At 43.8% G+C, this 27,148-nt stretch overlaps 1 protein-coding gene across 1 annotated transcript in view; it reads right to left on the reverse strand.

Annotated features, from left to right (window-relative positions):
* Nucleotides 1–27,148, reverse strand: part of SLCO5A1 (solute carrier organic anion transporter family member 5A1) — a 110,818-nt gene that overhangs the window by 24,672 nt on the left and 58,998 nt on the right. The window contains exons 3-5 of the mRNA XM_040431225.1: nt 23,610–23,742; nt 12,879–13,102; nt 8,440–8,604 (exon numbers count right to left, since the gene is read on the reverse strand). Coding sequence (XP_040287159.1) covers nt 8,440–8,604; nt 12,879–13,102; nt 23,610–23,742 — 522 coding nt within the window. The remainder of the gene's footprint in view (nt 1–8,439; nt 8,605–12,878; nt 13,103–23,609; nt 23,743–27,148) is intronic.

A 27,148-nucleotide genomic window follows, 5' to 3' on the forward strand; every position in this document is an offset into this window, starting at 1 on the left:
TATACATAGGCTGCTCTATGCGTCATTCCCCGGCTCGATATCTACTTTCTAGAAACGTTGCCGTTTATTTATAGCGGTGATATGAAATCCACTAAAAGCTTTCATGGCGCTTTAGTCTTTTAATGCACTGCATTAAGGGGCTTACAGTCTTCCCTGGTGCAGAAGCCGCAATGTAAAAGAAAGATCATTGATTTACCATAACTCGCTGACAAGCACGGAACAACGGATCTATTGTGATAAAAAGGGGGCACGTGACGAGCAATATGACTCAGTCGTTTACACCTCTGGTGCAGATTCTAGGTGTAAAATATTCCTTTTTGGATATTTCAGTAAAGCAGGGCCATAGTGAGCCATGCAGCTGCAGATCTGTCTGTATATTACACAGAATACGTTAAGTGCTTTATCACAGCTCGGCCGCCAGATACAACCAGATGTGCCGGGTAGTTACGGACAGTTCTCGAGCATTTAAACTAATGCAATCTCCATCCAGGCGACAAAGACATTCAAATGCAATATACTCCTCCATTTAAAGGAGCACAATTTACTTCAGCGCTCAACCCACAAACACGTGTAAATTGACCTGAAACTGGATAATGATACAAAATAATAGCACTGCTCTGTCTACTCATGCCTTCTCGTCCTCTCATCTCCTCCATCAGCAGAAATTTACATAATATTACTGCTTATTTGCAGGATATATGCAGTTAATTGCATTATTCAACTGCGTAGGAGTCACTACTGTGCAGACGCAATAGGCACTGACAGCTCCATATGAAAATGACAAGCTTCTGCTCTAGATACAGACTTCCCATTTTATTATTTCGGATTATTGCCAGAGATAAATTCAGAACCTATCAGCTGGCAATATGATAGTCTGTGCTATGCAATATATTTCAAGGAGTTATCCGAGATTTTTTATTTATTTTTTACTAATGACCTACCCCTCCCCGGATAGGTCATTAGTATCTGATTGGTGGGGGTCCAACACCCGGGACCCCCGCCGATCAGCTGTCTGAGGAGAAGGCACCGGCGCTCCTGTGAGCGCAGCAGCCTTCTCTCTGCTTTTCCTAGGTGGAGAGACGACACGTTCATGTGACCTTGAAAGTGACCTAATGTCAGGAGGAAACCAGGCACTGCTCATCTCCTGCCTGATACCATCCCTACAGTGATATATGGCCATACAGACAGCAGTACGGATGCCCATTGTGAGGTGGTTCCGTGTGGATTCCGCAAGGATTTGGGTGAGGAAATCCGTGCGCAAAATCTGCCGTTTGAAGCAGCTCTAGAGACCTGACTGAGACTCCTATGGGTGCCCCAGTTACAATGGAAAATGTAAAACAAATGAATTTGATGAAAATGTCCCTCAAAAGATCTGTTATGACCTCTTGGGGGACACATGAAGTAATGAACGTATATAATAATGTAACTAATCGTTATTCTAAAATATGTATAAAGGAAAGAAAACACATCATCCATGCCATCCCTAGCCATTGCCATCTTAATTGACCTGAATCTTCACACATTAAGGGGCACATTTATTAAGACTGGCGTTTTAGATGCTGGTCTTAATAAAACCCTAAGCTGGAGGTGGATCTGCCAGAGTTATTACCCCCAGAGTTATTACTACTGGGGGTATTGTGATGGGCTCTACTACTACTACTGGGGGCATTATACGGGATTATTACTACCAGAGGGCATTATGGTAGGCTTTATTACTACTGGGGAAACGTATTACTACTGTGGGTACTTTGGGGACATTATTACTTTTTGGGCACAATATGGGAAAATTATTACTATTCAGGGCACTGTATGGGCACTACTTTTACTATGGTAACTCTGGGAACGAATTAGTACTACCGGTGGGACTATTGGAAGCGCTATTACTGTGGGGGCACCCTGGTATAGTATCAGTATCGTATCAATTATTTTTGGGAGACACTATGTTTATGGCACTATTACTGTCAGGTCAACTTTTTGCTGAGCGCAATTATTTTTAAGGGCACTGTGTCTCAATAATTATTGATGGAGACACTATCTGTATGGAACTAGTATTTGCAGGGGAATTATCTGTTTCTGCAGTATAGTATTGGGGGACACAGTATTGGGGGTAGCAGGATGAGGTGTCCTTGAGGTGAGGAGGAGGATGAAAAAGTAGGAAACTAAGATGTGTGTGTGACAAACTCTGCAGACATGATTCATGGAAGAAAGAAGTCAACATGGCAGTCTGGTCCGAATGAAGAAGATGAGGAAAGAGAACATCCATATCAGAGGAGATGTTACTGGATGTAAAAGATTTTTCGCCCCATAAGACACATTTCCCTCCCCCAAAAAAGTGGGAGGAAAATGCCCCAGCGTCTTAGGGTACTTTCACACTTGTGGCAGAAGATTCCGGCAGGTAGATTCTGGAACTGCCTGCCGGATCTGTCAAAACGTATGCAAACTGATGGCATTTGTTGGATCCTGATCCGTCTGACAAATGCATTGAAATGGCGGATCCGTAATTTATTTTTTTTCACCTTTTTTACCGTCTAAGCATGCGCAGAACGCAAAAACTGATCCGTTTTGCCGGAACACTCGGGGCCGGATTCGGCATTAATGCATTTCAATGGGAAAAAATTCCGGCAAGTGTTCAGGAATTTTGGACGAAGATAAAACCGCATCATTCTGCGATATTATCTCCGTCCTGTAAAGGGAAAAAGACTGAACTGAAGACATCTTGATGCATCCTGAACGGATTGCTCTCCATTCAGAATGCATTAGGATATAACTGATCAGTTCTTTTCCGGTATTGAGCCCCTAGGATGGAACTCAATGCCGGAAAAGAATAACGCTAGTGTGAAAGTACCCTTATGGGGCAAATATCGGAATACCGGGAAGCAGTGAAGGCTCTGTACCCACTGCTTCCTGGTCCTCGGCAGTCGGCTGTGCAGTTGCTGCGCACAGCGTGAGGGCGCTCTGTGACCTAATTCTGTGTGCGCCGATTCACAGCACAGCCGACAGCAGGAGGAAGAAGATCATGCTGGCGGTGTGTAGCGGCAGCGTCCAGGGCAGGAGAGATAAGTGTTTTTTTTATTTTATCAAGCGTGAGGCATGGGGGCTGATCTGAGGCAATGGGGGCTGATGTGAGGCCAATGCCATTAGATGCATATGGGGCTGATGAGAGGCCAATGGGGGCTCTTATATGAGGTCTGCTTGGGGGTAATTCACATTGGAGTCTGAGCTGAGGTCTGATTGGGGGGTCTGATCTGAGGTCTTATTAACATTGGGGGTCTTATTGGGGCTGTCAGCTGAGGTCTGATTAACATTGGGGGTCTGATTGCTGGTCTGATCTGAGATCTAATGAAAAAATTTTTTTCTTATTGTCCTCCTCTAAAACCTAGGTGCGTCTTATGGGCTGGGGCATCTCATAGGGGGAAATGTAATTTAAAAAGTAATAGTCATCCATCATGGGTCCTAAAGTGGTGTCTGTCCTTTTGACAGTAAGATTAGGGATGCATGTTGCGCTATTCTTTCTCTAAAATCTGCAGAAACCGTTGACAAAGGCTTAGAAGAAAGCCTATGACAGCAGCGTAAGATTACCCTTATTTTGTTAACATTTATCACTTCTCGCCTCCTCGAGGGTACTCGGTTGAAATTTCTTGTCACTAGGGGGAATTGACATGAAAAGTTTGGGAAGAACCGGTATAAAGTAACCACATGTAAAAAAAAAAGAGCACACAAGTAAGCAATATGGCAGCGCATCCCTATAGCTACATAGTTAATACGGTTGAAAAAAGACATAAGTCCATCAAAGTCCAAAATTTTATACAAAAAAATAAAATATAACAAAATAAATAATGATTCAGCATCCACTGAGGAAGTCATCATACGATGATACACGTGTGATACGCATGTGGTCTTTCTTACCCACATGGGAATTCACATGACTCACCACTCATGTCTGGGTAATTTCCACCTGGATTCTTATCTTGCACGTTCTTCATTATTTATTTTTATGTATATTTGACACTGTAATTTTTGTGATGATTCATGTTTATTCGCATGTAATCGTTGAATTTTTTTGCCAAGGTTACCTTTATCCTCTTTGATGACTGTATTATATACATTTCCTTCAGAGGAACATTTCATTATATGGTATGTATGTTGGTCTATTTTGAAGTGAGTCACATGGTGGCCTTAAGTCTCCTTCACACAGTCAGTGTTTGGTCAGTGATTTCCATCAGTGATTCTGAGCCCAAACCAGGTGCGGCTCTAAACACAGAACAGGAGCAGATCTTTCCCTTATACCTTATGTCTGTGGAGGCTCCAATCCTGGTTTTGGCTCACAATCACTGATGGAGATCACTGACCAAAACACTGATGTGTGAATGAGGCTTTAGGCCTCTTGCACACGAACGTGGTTTGGTTCCGCGGGAGAGCTGCATTCTTTGCGGCTCGGGTGCACATCGTGTGCTGTCCGCATCCATTGCTCCGTTCCGTAACCTCGCAAAAATTATAGATCATGTCCTAGTATTGTCCGTTTTTCAGACCAGAATAGGCATTTCTATAATAGGCCGTCAATTTGCGGACCGCAAAACACGGCACGTTTATGTGCAAGAGGCTTTATATAGCATGTAAATGCAATTTTTGTGTATTACCTTTGTCCACCTGCTTTCTCTAAATAAAGATCATTTTTATTATATATGGATGTGCTGCTGTATTGTGAACATGTGTGCGGTTATCTTGACATATGGGATTAGATTTACTAATCCTATAAATGGCAAAAACTTAAGACAGGCTGTCTAGCCCTGAACTGTATTTATCACAGAGGCTCAGGCTGGATGAGAAGTTTGGTAGAGGGATAGACAATTTTGTCTAACTCTACACCAAGTGTTGGTTGGCTTACTCTGAGACAGAATTTTACTCCAGCATTATGGAGCAATTTTGCTGCAAAACACCATACTACTTTCCTGCTAAGTGCCATCCAATCCCAGCTAGGACTCACCCTTTCAAATGAGAAAAGGGTATGGTAAATTAAATGGTGCCATTAAAAATACAAATAGTGTTGCAAAAGAAACAATCCCTCATATGTCTATGTGAACAGAAAAGTAAAAAAGTTAAGGCTCTTGGAAAAACTGGCCCATCCTGATGGGGTTAAGATAATAAACTTCTAATATAATGAAAGATTATATTTGGCTAAAATATTTTGTGACAGCAGCTCGACATAGTGGTTAATGTATGAACACAACGCTCTGGGAGATTACAGCCCTGCATTCTTCTGTGATTACTGCTACAAAATGAAGTTGTCGGTGCTTGCATTTTTCACATTCAACAGGAGAGACCAGATGTATACATGTATAGGGTAATCTAAGCAGGATAATCTGCTCACTAAGGGCCCGCACAGCAGACACTGCATTATCCTCACACCAACCTAAACTAGACTCTCCACAGTGGTAAGCCAATGTCAGGAAGCACAATTATTACACTAATATTCAGCATAGTCGATAAAATCATTGGATAGAATATTTCTTAAGAGACTATGCACTTCCAGTCTTCTGATGCTCAGTGTCTAGCTTTGCTGTATAGACTGGGACAGGGTCAGCAGAGGGGTAGGATTTAATTACAGTTCTACTGTACTGCTGGAGGCCTAAATAAAGCAGGAGATGCATATCCCTTATCAACCCAGCCCATAACTAATATCTACGAACAGATAACACAAGTGGGTGTCAGATCTTCAGTAAATGAGGCTCACTTCACTGCACAACAGACATTTATATATATATATATATATATATATATATATATATATATATAAAGAAATAAGCACACCGCAGCACATCCGTCCAAAAGTGGTGGGATCCTTTATTCACCCAGGTAGCGACGTTTCGGTCCGCTTGCTGGGACCATTTTCAAGCCTATTTATATATATATATATATATATATATACACACACACACACACCGGTATTTACGGTACATATATTTATAGGCTGGTGCTATCTTGTTTGAAGAAATCAACTAAGCCATTTTTACAGTATTTGTATTACTAATTTATGCCAAAAAATAATTCATGTGGTAACTGTGGTAAATAAAATATTTAATCTAGATTAAAGGGGGTTTCCAGGAATTACATATTGATGACCTATCCTCAGGACTCCCTGCACCCCTGGTGTTCATGGTATGCCAAGCACAGCGCTGTACATTTTATAGTAGCTGTCCCTCATACTGCAGCTCAGTCCTAGTCACTTGAATGGGACTGAGCTGCACAAAGGCCATGACGCTAATGGAGGTGACATCAACAGCTTATCAGCGGGGCTGCTTATAGTCAGACCCCCGCGAGCAGATATTTATGTCCTTAATTTGTCCTTTTCCGTCAAGCCAATTTTCTTCTTTTTGGAACACCTGAATGATAACGGATTCGGCTGACATTACAACTCTCCTGAAGGTTGCAAACCAGTTGTTCTATACCCCAAATGGCATGTCTGTCTAGATATGGAGCGATACAGGTGCTGCTACAACAAAAATGGCTTAAAGGGAACCTATCACCTCAAAAACGCATATAAAACCGCCAGCATTACCTCATAGTATCCCCCAGTCTGTTAATAATCATATGTTTGATCTGGTAGTCTGACGCTCCATAGATTCAAAAAACGATGTATTAAGTGCCATCAGCGCTATCTTGCCGGTCAGCTTCAAGTCAAGGTAAGCACGCTCCCTAACCGTCCCCTCTTTTGTTAGATTGACAGCCTGCAGTGCGGCCGGGATCCCATAAGTCTCGCGCATGCACGGTGCGCTCCTTGGAAAGGTGCGATCCCGTCTCCGGCTGACGCCGGTTTCAGCTGCGCTCTGCGCATGCGCCGGCCTGTGTGAACGAGCGCGCAATTCCGTTACCCTCCTGAGCGTGATCACTGGCTGCAGGCGGCAACACCTTACCAAAGAGCGCACCGCGCATGAGCAAGACTTATGCGATCCCGGTCGCACTGTAGGCTGTCAATCTAACAAAAGAGGGGACAATTAGGGATCTTGCTGACCGGCAAGATAGCGCTGATGGTGCTTAAAACATCGTTTTTTGAATCTATGGAGCGTCAGACTACCGGATCAAACATATGATTATTAACAGACTGGGGGCTACGATGAGGTAATGCTGGCGGTTTTATATGCGTTTTTGAGGTGACAGGTTCCCATTAAGAGAATATTGAAAGATTTTACAGAAGAGAATGGGTGGAATATATCCACCCCTACACCAGAACAGTACCGTTAAAAAGTAGGTTTTACACCATGCTTGCCACCTTTTTGAAAAGTGGGCATGACATGGGCGTGACTTAGCAGGAGCGCTGTGGCATCCCATTGTCCAGCAAATTTACTAGCTCAAATCCACAGCAGCTCGTAGCTTGCACATAATGTATGCGTCCATGGCCTCAAGAATCTAAACTACTGAAGAAGGAGAGGCTAAAGCAGACATTTTATAATGTTCCATAAGGCATCAAATGGTTAGAAACCTTTTGAGAAGATACTTACCATGTTATATCATTTCTATACAACTATTAAAGGGTTTGTCTAAGATCAACAAAGAATGAGGCAGTGCTGGAGCAGATGGGAATTTAAAGGGTTTTTCCAGGAGTTCAATATTGATGGCCTATCCTTAGGATAGGTCATCAATATCTGATCACTGGGGGATTGACTTCCGGCACCCCCGCCGATCAGCTGCTTGAAGAAGCTGCTGCTCCCCCCTGAGCACTACAGCCTCCCTACAGCTTACTAGTGGCTATGCTTGGTACTGCAGCCAAGGCCCATTCACTTGAATGGGCCTGAGCTGCAAACTGGCCTTGTGTCCAATTACCGTGACGTTACTAGTCTAAGAAGAACGGTGAGCACTGCGTCCTCTTCAAACAGTTGATCGTGGGAGAGACCCACATTGATGACCTATCCGGAGGTTACTCTATAAATATTAAAGGGAACCTGTCACCAGGATTTTGTGTATAGAGCTGAGGACATGGGTTGCTGGATGGCCACTAGCACATCCACAATACCCAGTCCCCATAGCTCTGTGTGCTTTTATTGTGTAAAAAAAAGGATTTGATACATATGCAAATTAACATAAAAGAGTCATATCTTACTTGTGTGACCAGAGAAGAGTCATATTTTCAAGCTCTGACTCGTCTCAGGTTAATTTGCATATGTATCAAATCGGTTTTTATACACAATAAAAGCACACAGAGCTATGGGGACTGGGTATTGCGGATGTGCTAGCGGCCATCTAGCAACCCATGTCCTCAGCTCTATACACAAAATCCCGGTGACAGGTTCCCTTTAAAGCAGTGATTCTTTTATTAGTTTATACATCACCTCCAGACACTTATTGATCCCAGACTGTCCCTTTAAACAAATGTTGTCTTTATCAGTCATTTCATAAAAGCCCATTTCCTATTGTAATTCACATGCATCATCAGCATGACCTTACCAGTGTAGATGCTGGCACTGGAAGCTGGGATGCCAAACTGAGACTCGATGAACTTGGGAATGAAGGTAATAAAAGCGGTGACAATGGCACTCTCAGCTGTGTATGACAAACTCACAAAAAGGAATGTCATGTTGCTTAAAATTCTGACTGCTGCTCTTGGAAGGTCTAAAAATGACAAGAGATGAAGTTTATAAAGAATGAATGGAAAAATAAAACAATATGTGTCGGATACCTGAAATGAGGGCATGTAGTGGATTTCCTGCAAGAGATTTGCCACCAACAAGTTACATATCATTTATTCTGCACATTTTTAGAGTCACTTCACTTCGATACAAAAAATAAAAATAAAAATCACAAAGTACAATTCTACTAATTGTAAAAAAAACAACACAGTTTGTTGCACACTAAACACTAAAAAAGCATTGGTTGCATCATAAATTCTGTATCTTCCAGTTCTTTTACAAACAAGGTTTAATCTTACCAAAGTCCCATGATTCACTTTTCCTGATGAATACTATGGGCAAAGTTATCCAGGTCTTACCCAACGAACCAGTAGATCACTAGGAGATCACCGACAGGCCCTGAGTAGTTCACAATGGCTCAGAGTGGGTTACAAAACATTACTCACCCTCATAGATCCTTGCTACTTCTCTTGCTTCCAGTACCCACTGCAGTCTACCTCTGGACCTGGAGGTGGAAAGCTCAACACACAGGAAATGCCTCAAGATGCCGATTCAGCAAATCATTGGCTGCTGCGGTGACTGGCTGAGCTGACTTCTACCATTTCCTGTGCGCTGACCCAGGGCCAGGAAGTGGAGAGCAGTGGAGAGCGGGAAGCATCGGAAGGACAGCAGCGGCAGTCTGTGATCGTGAGTAATTATTCTTTATTTTTTAACCTGCTCTAGGCCATATGTAAATATTTAAAGATAAACATTTAATCCTGCTGGAAAACCCCTTTAAGCCGACCATACACAGCAGATTTCAGTTTTCAGTAAAATGTATCTAAAACATATCTATCAGGATTGGTCTGCAATGCCATAACTTAGGGGTTTGTTTTATGCAGAGCAACTGATATTTATATTATTTTTGGCACCATTTTGGAGTATATCAGGTGAACTGGAGTCTAGCAGGTCAGTTGTATAACTTTTTAAAAAAATGTGGGGGTTTCATTTTTACGGTGTTAAGTGCACAGTAAAAATGACATTTTAACTTTACTGTGCAGCTTAGTATGATGATGGCAATGCCAAATTTACATGTTTTTGTTATGTTTTACAACATTTAAAAACTGCTTATTTAAAAAAAAAATTATTGCTTTGTGTTGCAATATTCTCACAATCATAACTTTTTTATTTTTGTCTGAGGGCTCATTTTTTGCAGGGTAAGCTATAGATTTTATTGATACCATTAAAGGGGTTGTCCCACGAAAAATATTCTACAGTTTTCAAACTAGCACCTGGATATGAATTATTTTGCAATTGCATGTCATTAGAAATTTAGCATGGCCCCTGAGCTATTCAATAAAAGTGTCTGTATAGCGCCACCTGCTGTGATAGGGAGAGCTGAGACACGCCCCTGAGCTGTGATAGGGAGAGCTGAGACACGCCCCTGAGCTGTGATAGGGAGAGCTGAGGCACGCCCCCTGAGCAGCAGCAGAAAAGACACTCCCCTTGAGCTGCCAGCTTGATATAAATCTAGCAGAACAATGAATGGGGAGATCTCTGGATCCATGTGAGGTACAGGGCTGGTTCTAGCTGTGTTAGAAAGAGATTGTAATGTACTATATGATGTCTCATTTTAGTTTTTTACATTAATCATGGGATAACCCTTTTAATCCTTTCTACCACGGGCCAGATTTCACCTTCCTGCCCAGGGCATTTTTTGCAAATCTGACATGTGTCACTTTATGTGGTAATAACTTTGGAACACTTTTATTTATCCAAGCCATTCTGAGATTGTACTTCATGATAGTAATAGATTTGAGTCAATAAATTTCACCTTTATTTATGAAAAAATCCTAAATTTACAAAACGTGAAATTTTCTAAATTTCAATTTCTTTGCTTTTAAAACAGAAAGTGATACCTTATAAAATATTTATTACTTAACATTCCCCATATGTCTACTTTATGTTGGCATTATTTTGTAAATGTCATTTTATTTTTTAGGACGTTAGAAGGCTTTGTATTTTAGAAACAATTCTTAAAATTTTTAAGACAATTTACAAAACCCACTTTTTAAAGACCAGTTCAGGTCTCAAGTCACTTTGTGGGGCCTACATAATGGAAACCACCCATAAATTACCCTATTGTAGAAACTACACCCCTCAAGCTACTCAAAACTGATTTTACAAACTTTGTTAACCCTTTAGGTGTTCCACAAGAATTAAAGGAAAATGCAGATGAAATTTCAAAATGTCATTTTTTGGCAGATTTTCCATTGTAATCCATTTTTTTCTTTAAAACATCGAGGGTTAACAGCCAAACAAAACTCAATATTTATTACTCTGACTCTGCGGTTTACAGAAACACCCCACATGTGGTCGTAAACTGATGTAAGGGCACACTACAGGGCACAGAAGAAAAGGAACGCCATATGGTTTTTGGAAGGCAGATTTTGCTGGACTAGTTTTTAGATGCCATGTCCCATTTTAAGCCCTCCTGATGCACTCTTACAGTAGAAACTCCCAAAAAGTGACCCAATTTTGGAAACTAGGGGATAAGGTGACAGTTTTATTGGTACTATTTTGAGGTACATATGATTTTTAATTGCTCTATATTAAGTTTTTTCTGAGGCAAGGTAACCAAAAATGAATGTTTTGGCATCGTTTTTATTTTTTGTTTTTTACAACATTCATCTGACAGGGTAGATCATGCGCTATTTTTATAGAACAGGTTGTTACGGATGCAATGATATTAAATATGTCTACTTTCTTTGTTTGTTTCAGTTTTACATAATAAAGCAATTTTTTTTCTGCCGATCGTCTTGTGCAGGGGCTCGTTTTTTGCAGGAAGAGTTGATGGTTTTATGGTACCATTTTTGGGTACATAAGATTTTTGATCATTCATTATTACACTTTATGGGGCAAGGTGACCAAAAAATGGGTAACTTTGGAACAGTTTTTATTTATTTATTTATTTTTCCAGCGTTCACCCGAGGGGTTAGGTCATGTGATATTTTTATAGGGAAGATCGTTACGGACGTGGCAATATCTAATATGTATAATTTTTCTTATTTATTTAAGTTTTATACAATAATAGCGTTTTAGTGTCTCCATAGTCTGAGAACCATAGCTTTTTCATTTTTTGACCGATTGTCTTAGGTAGGGGTCTCCTATTTTGCGAGATGAGGTGACAGTTTGATTGGTACTATTTTGGGGGGCATATGCCTTTTTAATCGCTTGGTATTGCAATTTTTGTGATGTAAAGTGACAAAAAATTGCTTTTTTGGCACTGTTTTTATTTTTTTATTTTTACGGTGTTCACCTGAGGGGTTAGGTCATGTGGTATTTTTATAGAGCAGGTTGTTACGGACACAGCAATACCTAATATGTCTACTTTTTTTTATTTCACTTTAGCACAATAACAGTTTTGAAGCAAAAAAAATCATATTTTAGTGTCTCCATTGTCTGAGAGCCAAAGCTTTTTTTTTTTTTGACCAATTGACTTAGGTAGGGTCTAATTTTTGCGGGATGAGGTGACGATTTGATTGGTACTATTTTGGGGGCATACGCCTTTTTGATCGCTTGCAATTATACAAAGTTAGAAAAAAGCTGAGATATAAATGTATAAATTTCAAATTTTACTGAATCTTTTCCCATAAAACAATATATCAATCTGCTCAGCTTCTCCTGCTCTCATTGATGGACTGGCCATGGACTCTACAGGGAAATTTCCTGGTGGGCCGACGCCCAGGTGGAAGCCTGAGCCCTCCTCAAGGTCACCAGCCAGGAAAGTAATGATGTTTTTGCTCCCAGAGTTAATTAACTATGGTGGCGTCAAGTAGTTATGTACCTGGCCGGCAACCACAGGTGTCCTCCTGGTTCCTGAATTCAACTGTATTGCCATCCTGAGGAAACTGGAATAGGACAGAATGTGGCAGCTGGCACTGTCCACCACAGAGGAGAACCTTCTGAGAAGGTATTTTGTGCTGTTGGGGAATTATTTTGTGATGCACTTTGTTTTTTTTATGCTGCACTGAGGTATCTGGCTCTGATAGTGTGGTATTTTGTGCCACAATATGGTATTGCTGACCCTGCCTAGTTGTGTTGGCGCTGCCTTCTGATAATTTGGACCTGCCTACAACATGGAGCCACATACTGTCCCATGCTGCCTGCAGATTGCTTTGCATTGCATTTTGTGGTGACAGGTTTTCTTTACCCAAGCCCATGAAGCTGCTAATGTTATAAAACTTACAAATAATGACATCATTGATGTTATTTTACCTCTAAAATTCTTGCCAAACCCAATGGATGGGCCAACACCCGCATCTACTTTCACTGTGTTGCTAGATTTCTCTTTCATCACATCATCTTCACTGGAAACATCATATGAGTTACTTTTCTTTTTCTTCTTCTTCTTCTGTCGAGGGGGGAGTTTCTTTGGGAAGGTAAACATTGGGAAGATGACAAGTAACATTGCCATAGCACAGAGCAGAAACCCACTCCACCTGCAAGCCGAAAGTGAGATCCACAGTAAGTACATCACTTTATTTTTTGGTGAATTAAAGAATATGAAAAAAAAGATAGATGAATTCAAAAAGACCCATTTTCAAATCTAGCGTTATGTATGAATATCAGCGAAGGTCTCATTATCTAGACCAAGGGTGCATAACCTTATTTTGGTCTGGGGGCCACATTTTGACATTAATCTATTTAAGGGACTGCAAAAAAAAAGGTCAATCTCTGCTCATTTGAATTGGCCTATTACATAGGCCGATATAAAGAGAATGGGGGAGGAATAATCGCTACCACAGTTGTTCCTCCCTCATCCAGGTCTACTGATTATCCACACCACATCCCTAATTACACTCTGACATGTACTGTGGATGATCGTGCATCCTTCATCCTGAAGAAAGATGCAACTGAGCATTTGCTCATTTATCGGCTGATCAGCGGCACAATTAGGGTGCTGCCACACATCAAGGCTGCGCTGCGTTATGGCTGCAGACAAAAGCTGCGCATGCGGTTTTTGCAACAATATACCTGAGTTTGTGCTGTGTTTCCCTCCAGCAAAGGGGAAAAAAAGCAAATCACAAACAGCAAAACTTAATTACACTAGTTACAAAATTTTGTTATATTAACCCCTTCTCGATCGCCACCATAAATGCACCGTGAAAGTCAGGACTTTGGCGCCTGCTCACCAAACACCCAGAGGCAAAGTCTGTAATCAACAATGGCTCCATAGGAACATAATGTATCTCCTATAGGCTAGTAATTTGTTGAAGTGTATGGTAGAAGATTGCAAATTCATGTACCCTAGAGAGGCTTAAAATATGTGGGGAAAAAAAAGGTTTAAAAAAGTACCCTTTCTTTTGTCACTTCGTCTCACCCATAAAAATGGACAGGCAGACATGGACACGTAGAGATGGAGACGCAGAGATTGACAGGCAGACATGGACAGGCAGAGATGGACGATCAGAGATGGACACGCAGACATGGAGACGCAGAGATGGAGACGCATAGATGGACAGGCAGACATGGACACGCAGAGATGGATACGCAGACATGGACACGCACACATGGACAGGCAGACATGGACACGCAGAGATGGACACGCAGACATGGACAGGCGGACATGACATGGACACGGGGAGATGGACACACAGAGATGGACAGGCAGACATGGACAGGCAGACATGGACAGGCAGACATGGACACGCAGAGATGGACAGGCAGAGATGGACAGGCAGAGATGGACAGGCAGAGATGGACAGGCAGACATGGAGACGCAGAGATGGACAGGCAGACATGGACACGCAGAGATGGACAGGCAGAGATGGACAGGCAGACATGGAGACGCAGAGATGGACAGGCAGACATGGACAGGCAGAGATGGACAGGCAGACATGGAGACACAGAGATGGACAGGCAGAGATGGACAGGCAGACATGGAGACGCAGAGATGGACAGGCAGACATGGACAGGCAGACATGGAGACGCAGAGATGGACAGGCAGACATGGACACGCAGAGATGGACAGGCAGACATGGACAGGCAGACATGGAGACGCAGAGATGGACAGGCAGACATGGACACGCAGAGATGGACAGGCAGAGATGGACAGGCAGACATGGAGACGCAGAGATGGACAGGCAGACATGGACACGCAGAGATGGACAGGCAGACATGGACATGCAGAGATGGACAGGCATATATGATAATATATTGGCATTACTCTATGTATATATATATATATATATATATATATGTGTATCTCTATATCTGTTTCTATGTGTATATATATGCCAGTCCGTGAACATATATATAGTAATATATACACAAAGAAACATATATAATGATATATATCACTTACTCAAAAATATATATATATATATATATATATATATATAGCATATATATATATATATATGTATTTACTATTTGACAGACATATACAGATATTTATATATGTGTCATATATAAGCATCTGTATATTTATTGAGTAGGTGCTTATTATTCATATTCGTTGGTGGTATAGTGTTAATAATTGTACTCTTTATTAAATCATTTATTATTTTTTATTCTCATTTCGTTGGTGGTTTTTGTGGCAGCATGCTTATTACCTACATACTTACCTGATTCGAGCATCCAGCGACGTCATCCAGACTCTCCGCCTCCTTCCAGCGATGCCGGCGTCTTCTCTTCCGGGTGTATGCGATGACGTCACCGGCGCAGGCGCATTGAGGATGGAGCGGTCCAGCCAGCGGCCGCCTCTCAATGCGCCTGCGCCGATTGAAGACATGTACGGCGCAGGCGCGAGATTTGAAAATTCTAACAGAGCCAGCAGAGAACGATTCCGTTCGCTGGCCCTGTCAATCACAATGCCGAGGGGGCGTCTTTAGGGTCGGAGGATGCGGCTGCTACCAGCAAGTAGCCGCCCTACTTGCTGGTAGCAAGGTAATTTGCATTTTTTAAAAATCGATTTTTAGCAAATTCTACTGAACGAAAATCATTATTTTGCTTATGTATGCTGAGATCGCACTATAGGGATTATTAGTAACCAAAAAAAAAAAAAACGGTTTAGTGGGGTGACAGAAGCCCTTTAAGTAGGGATCGACCGATTATCGGATTTACCGATATTCAGGATTTTGAATGTTATCGGTATCGGCATCTATTTTGCCGATATACCGATAACATATTGGGAACACAGAACGCGCTGCTCTCAGCGATCTCTGTGTTCCCTCCGCAGCACAGGGGAGAAGGAAGCAGTGTCTCCCTCCCCCTGTGCGGCTGCTGCCGCCAATGACAGGAGAGAAGACAAGAGAAGGGGAGGGGCTGTGGCCACCGCTCCACCAATGAAGATGAGTCTCTCATTCATATGCAGGAGGCGGGAGCTGGCTGCAGAATCACATAGCCGGCTCCCGACCTCTATGAGCGGTATCTGCGGTCCGCGGTAGTTAACCCCTTAGGTGCCGCGGATCGCAGCTACCGCTCATAGAGGTCGGGAGCCGGCTATGTGATTCTGCAGCCAGCTCCCGCCTCCTGCATATGAATGAGAGACTTATCTTCATTGGTGGCGCAGTGCGCCCCCCACCCCCATCCCAATAGTAAAAACATTGGTGGCGCAGTGCGCCCCCCCCCTCCCAGTATCAATCATTGGTGGCAGTGGCCACAGGGTCCCCTCTTCCCTGCTCCTCCGATCGGAGCCCCAGCAGTGTAAGCCTGGGGCTCCGATCGGTTACCATGGCAGCCAGGACGCTATTGAAGCCCTGGCTGCCATGTTAAGCTCCATGCTGCTGTGTGCACAAAGCACAGAGCAGCAGGGACAGTGTGAGATCCTATTCACCCTGATAGAGATCTATCAGGGTGAATAGGACAAGGGTTCTAGTCCCTAAGGGGGCTAAAAGTTAGTAAAACAAAACAAAAAAAACAAACAAAAATATTAAGTATAAATGAAAAAGATTTACAAAAAAAAATAAAAATACACGTTAACAATGAACATATTAATTTTCAGCAGATTTGTGTAGGAAATAATTTTTTTCTCAAAAATAAAAATTCCCAGAATATCGGTATAAAATATCGGCTATCGGCCTGAAAATTCACAAATTATCGGTATCGGCCCTAAAAAATCGGTCGATCCCTAATGTTAAGTAGGAGACATTAGATACATTGAACCTAGTAATGCTGGCAGCGCGCAGCCAGTAAGGCAACAGTGTATATTCCGAACCAGGAGATACCAAAGGAAAATTATTAACTACAATCTAGAGACCAACTGGCAAATTTTTTATAAGAATCCTTAGTTACCTATTAGAATTAATATGAATAAAGGTTAAGTTTTAGGATAAGGAGGTGCAGGATTACCGGTAATAGGTGTAAGTTAGTCCAAGGGACATTAGTACGGTATATTAGGTTATATACTCATATACACCACTCCCCTGGCGCCCCTGCGCTAATTCCCCCTCAACCACCATCTGAGCATCATAGGGGAACACTCAGCATATTTTTTTCATTTTTCTCAACTTGCATGTCCCAAGGTCCTCGTTTAGCGCGCCCCGCTCTCTTACAACAGCCATCCCTGGAGCCGGCCCCTCCTCCTTCCAGCTCCTGCCGGCTTTCCCTGCTGCAGGACCTGTTTTGCTCCGGTGCCTGCCTATACCAACCAATAACAAAGCTCCTTGCTGTAAGGAGCTTTGCTATTGGCTATTTCAGGCACAGGCAGCATCGCTGCGCTGCCTGTGCCGTTCACAGCGCTCACTGCGCTGATGAATGTGGGGGAAAGTCTAAGGCGTATTGGTACACCTTAAACTTTTTCCAGGGAGTCGCAGGGGCCGCATGACACAGCTTTGCGGGCCAGATTTGGCCCGCGGGCCGTAGGTTGGGCATCACTGATTTAAAAAATAGGTTATTATCAGATTTTACACATTCTCATTAAATATTGAGGCCTGCGCCTCTTCATAAATGACATGCTTCCTCTGGCAGCGAAAGTCCCATCAAGACTGGCGCAGTCAGGCAGCCTCAGGAGCTGACTGCTCAAAGTGCCCTAACCTGCCCTGACTGCACATGCGCAACCCACGTACATTGCGGGTAGTAAACGGGCTAGGATCACATGCCAAAAGTGTCGGACAACTATTTAGAAAGGCAATGATCATCATCTAAATCACAGAAATATAGTGGCCAATATGGGGGAACCGCTCAGACCCCAAACACTGTAGCTTGTTTCTCATTGGGGGAGCAGCCCCACCGCATGTGGACCGCAGCAAACGACTATCCCCAGCAAAAAATGCGTACAATGGAGGATGCTGGCGCGGTCCACATGCACCACAAAGGCATCCTACACAAAACGGAGCATTGTGCGGATGAAAATATATAAATATATAAATCACAGGGGAAAAAAAATGCACCAAACGGATATGCCACTGACTATACTGGCTGGTCATACAAGCAGATATTAAAAGCTGAGACTTTTGCCAATATATTCCTGTCAGGAACACATCGGAGCCCCAGCTGGGGATGGTCGTTTGCAGCGGTCCACATGCGGTGGGACTGTTCCCCCAATGAGAAACACGCTACAGTGTTTGGGGTTTGAGCAGCTCCCCCATATTGGCCACTATATTTCAGTGATTTTGTTTTATATGAATTGACTGTGCCTTTACCTGGCATTTAACATTCTTTTGCCCCTGGTAACCTCCATCACACGGTCTGATATGGGTGAGGCTTACAGTCTTGCTCTGTTCACATTGCAGGGATCTCAAGTCTCCCTGAAGTTCAGGGAGTCTCCCTCTATTAGATAGCGGCTCCCTGACACCCCATGTGAGACAATATAAGAAAGGTTCACTGATAGCAGAGCAGAGAGATAAGAGAAGTGACAGGACAGAGTTTAGATTACAGGTTGAATTAACCCTTTAGGGTCAAATTGGCTTCTCAAGGAGATATATATGTTAAAGGCATGAAGGCATCCCTTCTTCTGTCTCATTTTTTTTAAATACATTTACACATTTAACCCTCCATTTTAATTATATTATTTACCCCAGTGTTAAATTCACACCCCCTGGATGCTTGTTTTTTTCCTACAGTGGGGTAGATAATTACACACAGGGTTTTAAAGAATAAACTTCCTGACTCAGACCAAGAGCCGACTCAGCGAGTCAGCAAGTGAATCCAAGCATCCGCGCATGCGCATTGCGCAACCTAAGCTTCGGTTCACTTGCTTCTTGTCAGCTCAGCGAATGAACCGAAGATTCGATTCATGATTCGGTTCACTTGAATGAACTGATTCAAATGAACCGATTCATGCGAAAGATCCGAACTTCCCATCTTTAGTTTACTCGCAGTAAATCTTTCCGGCAACCTGTAGCAGTGTCCCCTTCTCGGCGCATGCGCACAGTGCAAGAAGAAGCCGATGCCAGCAGTCCGCAACGGCGCATCAGGCTGAGCCTGTGCGCATGCGCGGGATCTCAAAGTGGGAGGAGGGGGAGGGAGGGAGAGGCGGCACTAAAGAGTAGAAGGCGGCGATGGGCACGAACGGCGATGCGTGCGGCCGGGCACCATGCATCCACAGACCTCCCCTGCTTGGGCACCTTAATTCAATGATTGACAGGTTAGTAAAACCTGTTTTTCCGCAGAATAAAGCCACAAATAGCTTTTATAAGGCCACCTTAGAAATCAGAATGCTACCCTGGACATGAGCAGATGTTTAGCTCACAGGGCTTATAGGAGGTGACAGAATCCCTTTAATCATATACATAAATATGATAATTTGGGGCAGGGTAATGAGCCCCGTCCTCCACACCATAGAGCAAAGTGTGCAGATACTGTATATGTTTGGAAAATGTAATAAAAAGTTTGTGAAAGAAAAAAAAAAAAGAAAACCTCCCTGAAATGAGAAGTGCGCCTCCCTGAAATGAGTTTTTGCAGGTTGGGATGTCTGACATTGCATTAGTTGTCCTGCTATGCGGTTGTGTGGAAGCTTGGCTGTGAGCTGTGAGCTGGATTGGCTGTGAGCTGGATTTCATCACCTTCAGACCGTGTTCACACCATAGTTAGCGTAGTGGTAGGACCCTTTGCCATGCTGAGACACCGTGACGTGGTGCATGAGGGGCTCCGATGTGTTCCTGACAGGAATATATTGGCAAAAGTCTCAGCTTTTAATATCTGCTTGTATGACCAGCTAGTATAGTCAGTGGCATATCCGGTGCATTTTTTTTCTTCTGTGATTTATACAATGATCATCATCTAGACATACACCATATTACAGATGCACGGGGGCAAGATTTAAAAAAAACAACGCCTTTAAGTTATCCCCCATGCACAGGATCGGGTACAACTATTAGATTATGTGGGTCTGACCAACTGGGACCCCCGCTGTACACAAGAATAGGGAATCTCTACTCTGCTGGGACCCCCAAAATGAATGGAGCGATAGGTCGAGTATGCGCACTGCCACTTCATTCATCTCCATGGCTCTGCTGGAAGTAGCTGAGAACCACACTCCATTCTTGAAGAGTGTGGGGCGCCTATTCTCAGGATTGGTGGAGGTCCCAGCAGTGGATAGGGCTCACATGCTGAGGCCACTGACTGACAGCACACCACACTCCTGGCCCAGCGGTCCAACCAGAAGATTTGGAGGTGGAAGGTCAGCGTTGGACCTGGAATGCTGCGAGCAGGTGTTTTTTTGCCCTCTCAAGTTCTCAGTTCCTGCCAAAGACTTCAGCTGCTGATTCAGTGTAAGAGATAAAGCTAATAATGGCTTCCCCTCCTCCTCTGAAGAAGATGCTGGAACAACACAAACTTAACATGACAGGGCCTGCAGGGGCTGGATTTAAGTAGCTGATATGTAATTTTTAGTTACAGCCATTTCAAATTCAAGAACTCTTATGCTATAGGATAATAAAAGTAGCTGAAAGATAGGGTTATCTGTTTCTGGGAAAGCAGAGTTACACCCAAAATAGGCCGTTTCAGATGAGCGAGTGTCCCGCTCCAGACTCGCAGCGCAGCACCCGTCCTGAACTTCCAGCACTTATATTGATTTATGATGCTATATAACCCTTAGAGGTCTGGAATGTACTGGATAACACTAACATAATGCTGTCAGTGTTATCCAATAGATTTCGGATTTTTATTTTTAAAAATATTTTTATATTTTAACAGTTTAGACATTTTTGGAAATGGTGATATCTATTATGTTTATTTTTTATTGTTTATTTTTATATGTAAAATTGGGAAGGGGGGTGATTAGAATTTTGCATTATTTTAGTTTTTTACACTTTTTTAAACCTTTTTTTTACATTTGAGCTTTTTTTACTGTAATTTTTAGCCCCCTTAGGGCAATGTTCCTCCACTCCAGTCCTCAGGACCCACCCTCTGGTCTTGATTTAAGAATATCCCACAGAATGAATACCTGTAGTAAGTTCTGATGCTCTGGCACTAATTATATCACCTGCTCAATACTAAGGAAATCCTGAAAACATGACCGGCAGGTGGGCCCTAAGGACTGAAGTTGAGGAACACTGCCTTAGGGGACTTTAAAGTGCAATCCTCTGAAGGTTTGTCCCATAGACTACTATTGCAGCCTATGGAATTCATGCCTCAGGCCCCAGGCTGTAATAGCAACCAATCACAGACCCGCCATTTCACCATAGGGGCTCCAATCAGCATAGATCCCTCCCTCTGCCTATCCCCACAGATGCCATGAACGCTACTGACCAAAGCACCTATAGGGGTTAAATGACTGGGAACCGTGTCATCTCAGTCATTCTTGCCGGGTGCCTGCTGTATTACATGGAGCGGGCTCAATGCATGAGCCTACTCCATACATTTACACGGCAACACATAACTGTAAATCATGGTGCGTGTAAGATTTAACGGAAAGGTAAACAATTTTGTTCTTTTAGTGGTCCAATCCATATAAAAAGGAAAAATTAAGAATTGTGCTCCTTATGAACAAAAAAATTTTTTTCAATGGTCTTTATCAAAACATGTTCAGCCCCTTTCTCTGTACAGCATTGAGTTTCTGTGTATTTTCACGGTAGCAGGCTTTCTGTTTACACTATGTCCCATCAGGGAACTCAGTTGACGGCTAGTATAGTATGTATAGCCCTCTCTAAATTCCTGCAGCTCATAAAAACTCAATATAGTTCTATTCTTATCAAACTGATAAGCATGCGGCTAAAATAAATGTTTATGAGCTGTTAGAAGTACAGAGATAAGGGCTATACATAACCGTCAGATGACGTCTCAGAGTAAGGCTACATGCACACGACCGTGGTGTGTTTTGCGGTCCGCAAATCGCGGATCCGCAAAACACGGATGACGTCCGTGCGAGTTCCACAATTTGCGGAACGGCACGGACAGCCTTCAATATAAATGCCTATTCTTGTCCGCAAAGCGCGGACAAGAATAGGACATGTTATATTTTTTTAGCGGGGCCACAGAACGGAGCAATGGATGTGCTGTCCGCATCTTTTGCGGCCCCATTGAAGTTAATGGGTCCGCATCCGAGCCGCCGTTTGCGGACCAAAACAACGGCTGTGTGTATGAGGCCTAAAAGCGGGATAACTGCAGCTAGGTGAAACTTACAAATTATTGTACTTAAAAAATGATTCTCAGCCAAAAATTAGCAAAATGCAACAATAAAAACTTGCCCCTGAATGTGGTAATAGCCTTTAAGTTTGTTCATTTCTGTGAGAATTTGGGAAAGAGGGGTGATTGCTATCATAGCAATCGATCGAAGCCCCATGATTTTTCCACAAAGTGCCCTCCGTCTGTCTAACCCCATAGATGCCACAGTCACTACTGACAGCGGCATCTGAGGAGTTAAATGCTCGGATGTTTTTTAAAATGAAAAAATGGTCCAAAAAGCATCCTTTTGGGGGGCATATTCCTTCTTCTTTGTCTCCTAACCTGTTCAATAGTGGCCACCATTTAGCGCAATTTGTCTGAAACAAGTAGCAAGTGTTTCAGATTCCTGTGAAGGGCTTGGACACTTTCTGGTTACTATTGACAAATGTGCTTGTAAAAGCATGACACTTACACATATAGCCTTTATTAAAATTCTGTGCCTTTTTCTATGTTTCATAAGGTAAGTCACTTGTTTGCCCAGTCTTTTGTGCTGTCCACAGGGAGGTCCTGTCCATAAGATGGCTACTGATGGAGGGCCATGTGACCAGAAATATCACTCAGCCACCTCCGTTCTAATACACTGGACATTAACTAAACTCCAGCAGTTCAAGTGCAGATGGCTGATATAATGTATCTGAAGGAAGGAGATGTCACATGGAGGTTATTTGCCTGGTCACATGACCCTCTATCAGCAGCCATTTATTGGACAAGACCTCTGTGTGGACAGCATAAAAGACTTGGCATACTTAATGAAATGTAGAAAATGGTGCAGAATATAAAGAAAGTCTATATTACTAAATGCCATATAGTCATTACAAACACAACAGTACCCAGGAGGTAGCCAACCACTTTAAATCCAAATTTTCGGGGAAATTCAGACTAATTTCATTAGTTTAGAAGAGATTTGTTCATCTGTAACTTGTGGCCTTTGTTCTTATCTTAGGAAATGCATGTATCCCTCAACCACGCTCCTGGAGGTACACTCAGGAGTGACCCGAGGTTGTCCTCCTTCTCTCATCCGGGAGGTTCTCTAAAATAACACACAGGGATGGCCCAAGAAAGGGATGTACAGACCTGGCTAAAGCATTGGAGGATTGTGTGGGTGAAATATCTGGGGGATGGGGGTGGACTGGGGTATATAGAGTGGTACTGAGAGGTTGGCGGAGGGACCTAATGCTGGGGCTTGGGGTGATACCTGGATATTGGCTCTGAGAAACTCTGGGGCTATGGTGGAGGACAGGATGACCATAGATAGAAGGATCACGTAGGCTTTATAGACACTTAAAACAACCCAAGTCATGGACTGAGAAACAGATATCCCTGAACATCCATCAAAGTGGCTTTATTAAAAAAAACAGGCGTGCATCACATTGCACTAATCTTTCACAATGTCCTTACCAGTTGCCGATGAATCGGGGATCGCTCTGCTCAAAGTTGACAATGGCGCTGGGATCCACATAAAATCCGATAAGAACTCCGCCTAACAAATAACCAGCTGCTGGACCAAGGGCACCCATTACGTACATGATTGCTGCAAAACATAAACCAGAAATATAATATCAGAAAGGGCAACGCCACAAAAAGTACATAACAGGAAATACATCATTTTACTTTTTCCTTAAAATGACCCACGTGATATGATAGCTTTAAGTCCTGACTTAACAATTCAGATTTTTTTTCCTAGGGAAATGGCTAGGTCTCTGAAGACATTCTGAAATAATCCACAGCCACTCTTCATATTACATCTAGGCAGATAATACTGTCAGGAGGGCAAAAAATCCAAAGGGAACTGGAATCTTTTAGTCACCTTAGAAATAAAACTACATCATAGATTTATGACCCTGCCTAATATGATCTGTTTTGGCATCAACATACCTGTCAAAATTTCCCGATTCAGTTACATTTCCATAAGAAAACTGTAGGTTTTGTCTCCCAACAACCATCCCTTTCTATATACCCTTGTAGACCATATGGACCTCTTAGAAGGCATCTCCCGTATGTGACCATATAGCCGGAATGAAGAGCCGCTATCAGATTCATAGTTGAGGCTGCTAAGCACCAATTAAGAATCTACAAAAAGCCCCCAATTATTTCATGTAAATTATAGTTCTCGTCCGGGGCAATGCGTACCACACCAGGTGTGACTGCAACCTCACCGACATGTCCTGCTAAGGCTACTTTCACACTAGCGTTCGGAGCGGATCCGTCTGATGTTTCATCAGACGGATCCGCTCCGATAATGCAGACGTTTGCATCCGTTCAGAACGGATCCGTCTGCATTATTACTTAGAAAATTTTCTAAGTCTGAAAGTAGCCTGAGCGGATCCGTTCAGACTTTACATTGAAAGTCAATGGGGAACGGATCCGCTTGAAGATTGAGCCATATAGTGTCATCTTCAAGCGGCTCCGTCCCCATTGACTTCCATTATAAGTCTGGACGGATCCGCTCGCCTCCGCACGGCCAGGCGGACACCCGAACGCTGCAAGCAGCGTTCAGGTGTCCGCTCACTGAGCGGAGCGGAGGCTGAGCGCTGGCAGGCGGATGCATTCTCAGCGGATCCGCCTCCACTGAGAATGCATTAGGGCCAGACGGATGCGTTCGGGGCCGCTCGTGAGCCCCTTCAAACGGAGCTCACGAGCGGACACCCGAACGCTAGTGTGAAAGTAGCCTAAGGCCTCATGCACACGACCGTATTTTTTTGCGGTCCGCAAAACGGGGTTCCATTTCTCCGTGATCCGTGACCGTTTTTTCGTCTGTGGGTCTTCCTTGATTTTTGGAGGATCCACGGACATTAAAAAAAAGTCGTTTTGGTGTCCACCTGGCCGTGCGGATCCAAACGGATCCGTCCTGAATTACAATGCAAGTCAATGGGGACGGATCCGTTTGACGTTGACACAATATGGTGCAATTTCAAACGGATCCGTCCCCCATTGACTTTCAATGTAAAGTCAGGAGTTAATATACCATCGGATCTGAGTTTTCTCCAATCCGATGGTATATTTTAACTTGAAGCGTCCCCATCACCATGGGAACGCCTCTATGTTAGAATATACAGTCGGATTTGAGTTACATCGTGAAACTCAAATCATACAGTATATTCTAACACAGAGGCGTTCCCATAGTGATGGGGACTCTTCAGGTTAGAATATACTAAAATAACTGTGTACATGACTGCCCCCTGGCTGCCTGGCAGGTGCTGCCAGGCAGCAGGGGGCAGCCCCCCCCCCCTATAGTTGACACATTGGTGGCCAGTGTGGCCGGCCCCCCTCCCCTCCCCTGTAGTTAACTCATTGGTGGCCAGTGGGCCCCCCCTCCCCTGTAGTTAACTCATTGGTGGCCAGTGCGGCCGGCCCCCCTCCCTCCCCTGTAGTTAACTCGTTGGTGGCCAGTGGGCCCCCCCCCTCCCCTGTAGTTAACTCGTTGTTGGCCAGTGGGCCTTCTCCCCTCCCTCCCCCTCCTAATTAAAATCTCCCCCCTATCATTGGTGGCAGCGGAGAGTACCGATCGGAGTCCCAGTTTAATCGCTGGGGCTCCGATCGGTAACCATGGCAACCAGGACGCTACTGCAGTCCCGGTTGCCATGGTTACTTAGCAATTTGTAGAACCATTATACTTACCTGCAAGCTGCGATGTCTGCGTCCGGTCGGGAGCTCCTCCTGCTGGTAAGTGACAGGTCCGGCCGGGAGCTCCTCCTACTGGTAAGTGACATGACCTGTCACTTACCAGTAGGAGGAGCTCCCGGCCGGACCTGTCACTTACCAGCAGGAGGAGCTCCCGACCGGACGCAGAGATCGCAGCTCGCAGGTAAGTATAATGGTTCTACAAATTGCTAAGTAACCATGGCAACCGGGACTGCAGTAGCGTCCTGGTTGCCATGGTTACCGATCGGAGCCCCAGCGATTAAACTGGGACTCCGATCGGTACTCTCCGCTGCCACCAATGATAGGGGGGAGATTTTAATTAGGAGGGGGAGGGAGGGGAGAAGGCCCACTGGCCACCAACGAGTTAACTACAGGGGAGGGAGGGGGGCCGGCCGTACTGGCCACCAATGAGTTAACTACAGGGGAGGGGGGGCCCACTGGCCACCAATGAGTTAACTACAGGGGAGGGGGGGGCCGGCCGCACTGGCCACCAATGAGTTAACTACAGGGGAGGGAGGGGGGGGCCGGCCACACTGGCCACCAATGTGTTAACTACAGGGGGGGGGGCTGCCCCCTGCTGCCTGGCAGCACCTGCCAGGCAGCAGGGGGCAGTCATGTACACAGTTCTTTTAGTATATTCTAACCTGAAGCGTCCCCATCATGAAAACTCAGCTCTGAAAAAGCTTTTATGCAGACGAAAGTAACCTACGATCACGGACACGGATGCCAATCTTGTGTGCATCCGTGTTCTTTCACGGACCCATTGACTTGAATGGGTCCGTGAACCGTTGTCCGTCAAAAAAATAGGACAGGTCATATTTTTTTGACGGACAGGATACACGGATCACGGTCTCGGCTGCAAAATGGTGCATTTTCCGATTTTTCCACGGACCCATTGAAAGTCAATGGGTCCGCGAAAAAAAACGGAAAACGGCACAACGGCCACGGATGCACACAACGGTCGTGTGCATGAGGCCTAAGGTAGACTAGGCCTTCAGCAGAAATGTATGGTCAGATGTTGCTTTACCCAGAGATAACAGCTGACAGCCAGGGGTTATAACTGTCTAAAACTGTAATTATGTGAAAGTAGAACTAGGTCTGTATGGATATTCAGGCCCTGAATGTGGACATTCGTGGACTGCAATGAGTGGTCTTGACAATGATGAGGAACTGAAATGTAAAGTATATTAGAAAGTTGCATAACATCATTACACAAAAATGACTGGATAGCATCATTCAATATTATACAGTATGCCGAGTCAGGAGTCAACATATTATCAACATATTATCAGTTC

The sequence above is a fragment of the Bufo bufo genome, chromosome 5 (genome assembly GCF_905171765.1).
Source record: "Bufo bufo chromosome 5, aBufBuf1.1, whole genome shotgun sequence".
NCBI lineage: Eukaryota > Metazoa > Chordata > Amphibia > Anura > Bufonidae > Bufo > Bufo bufo.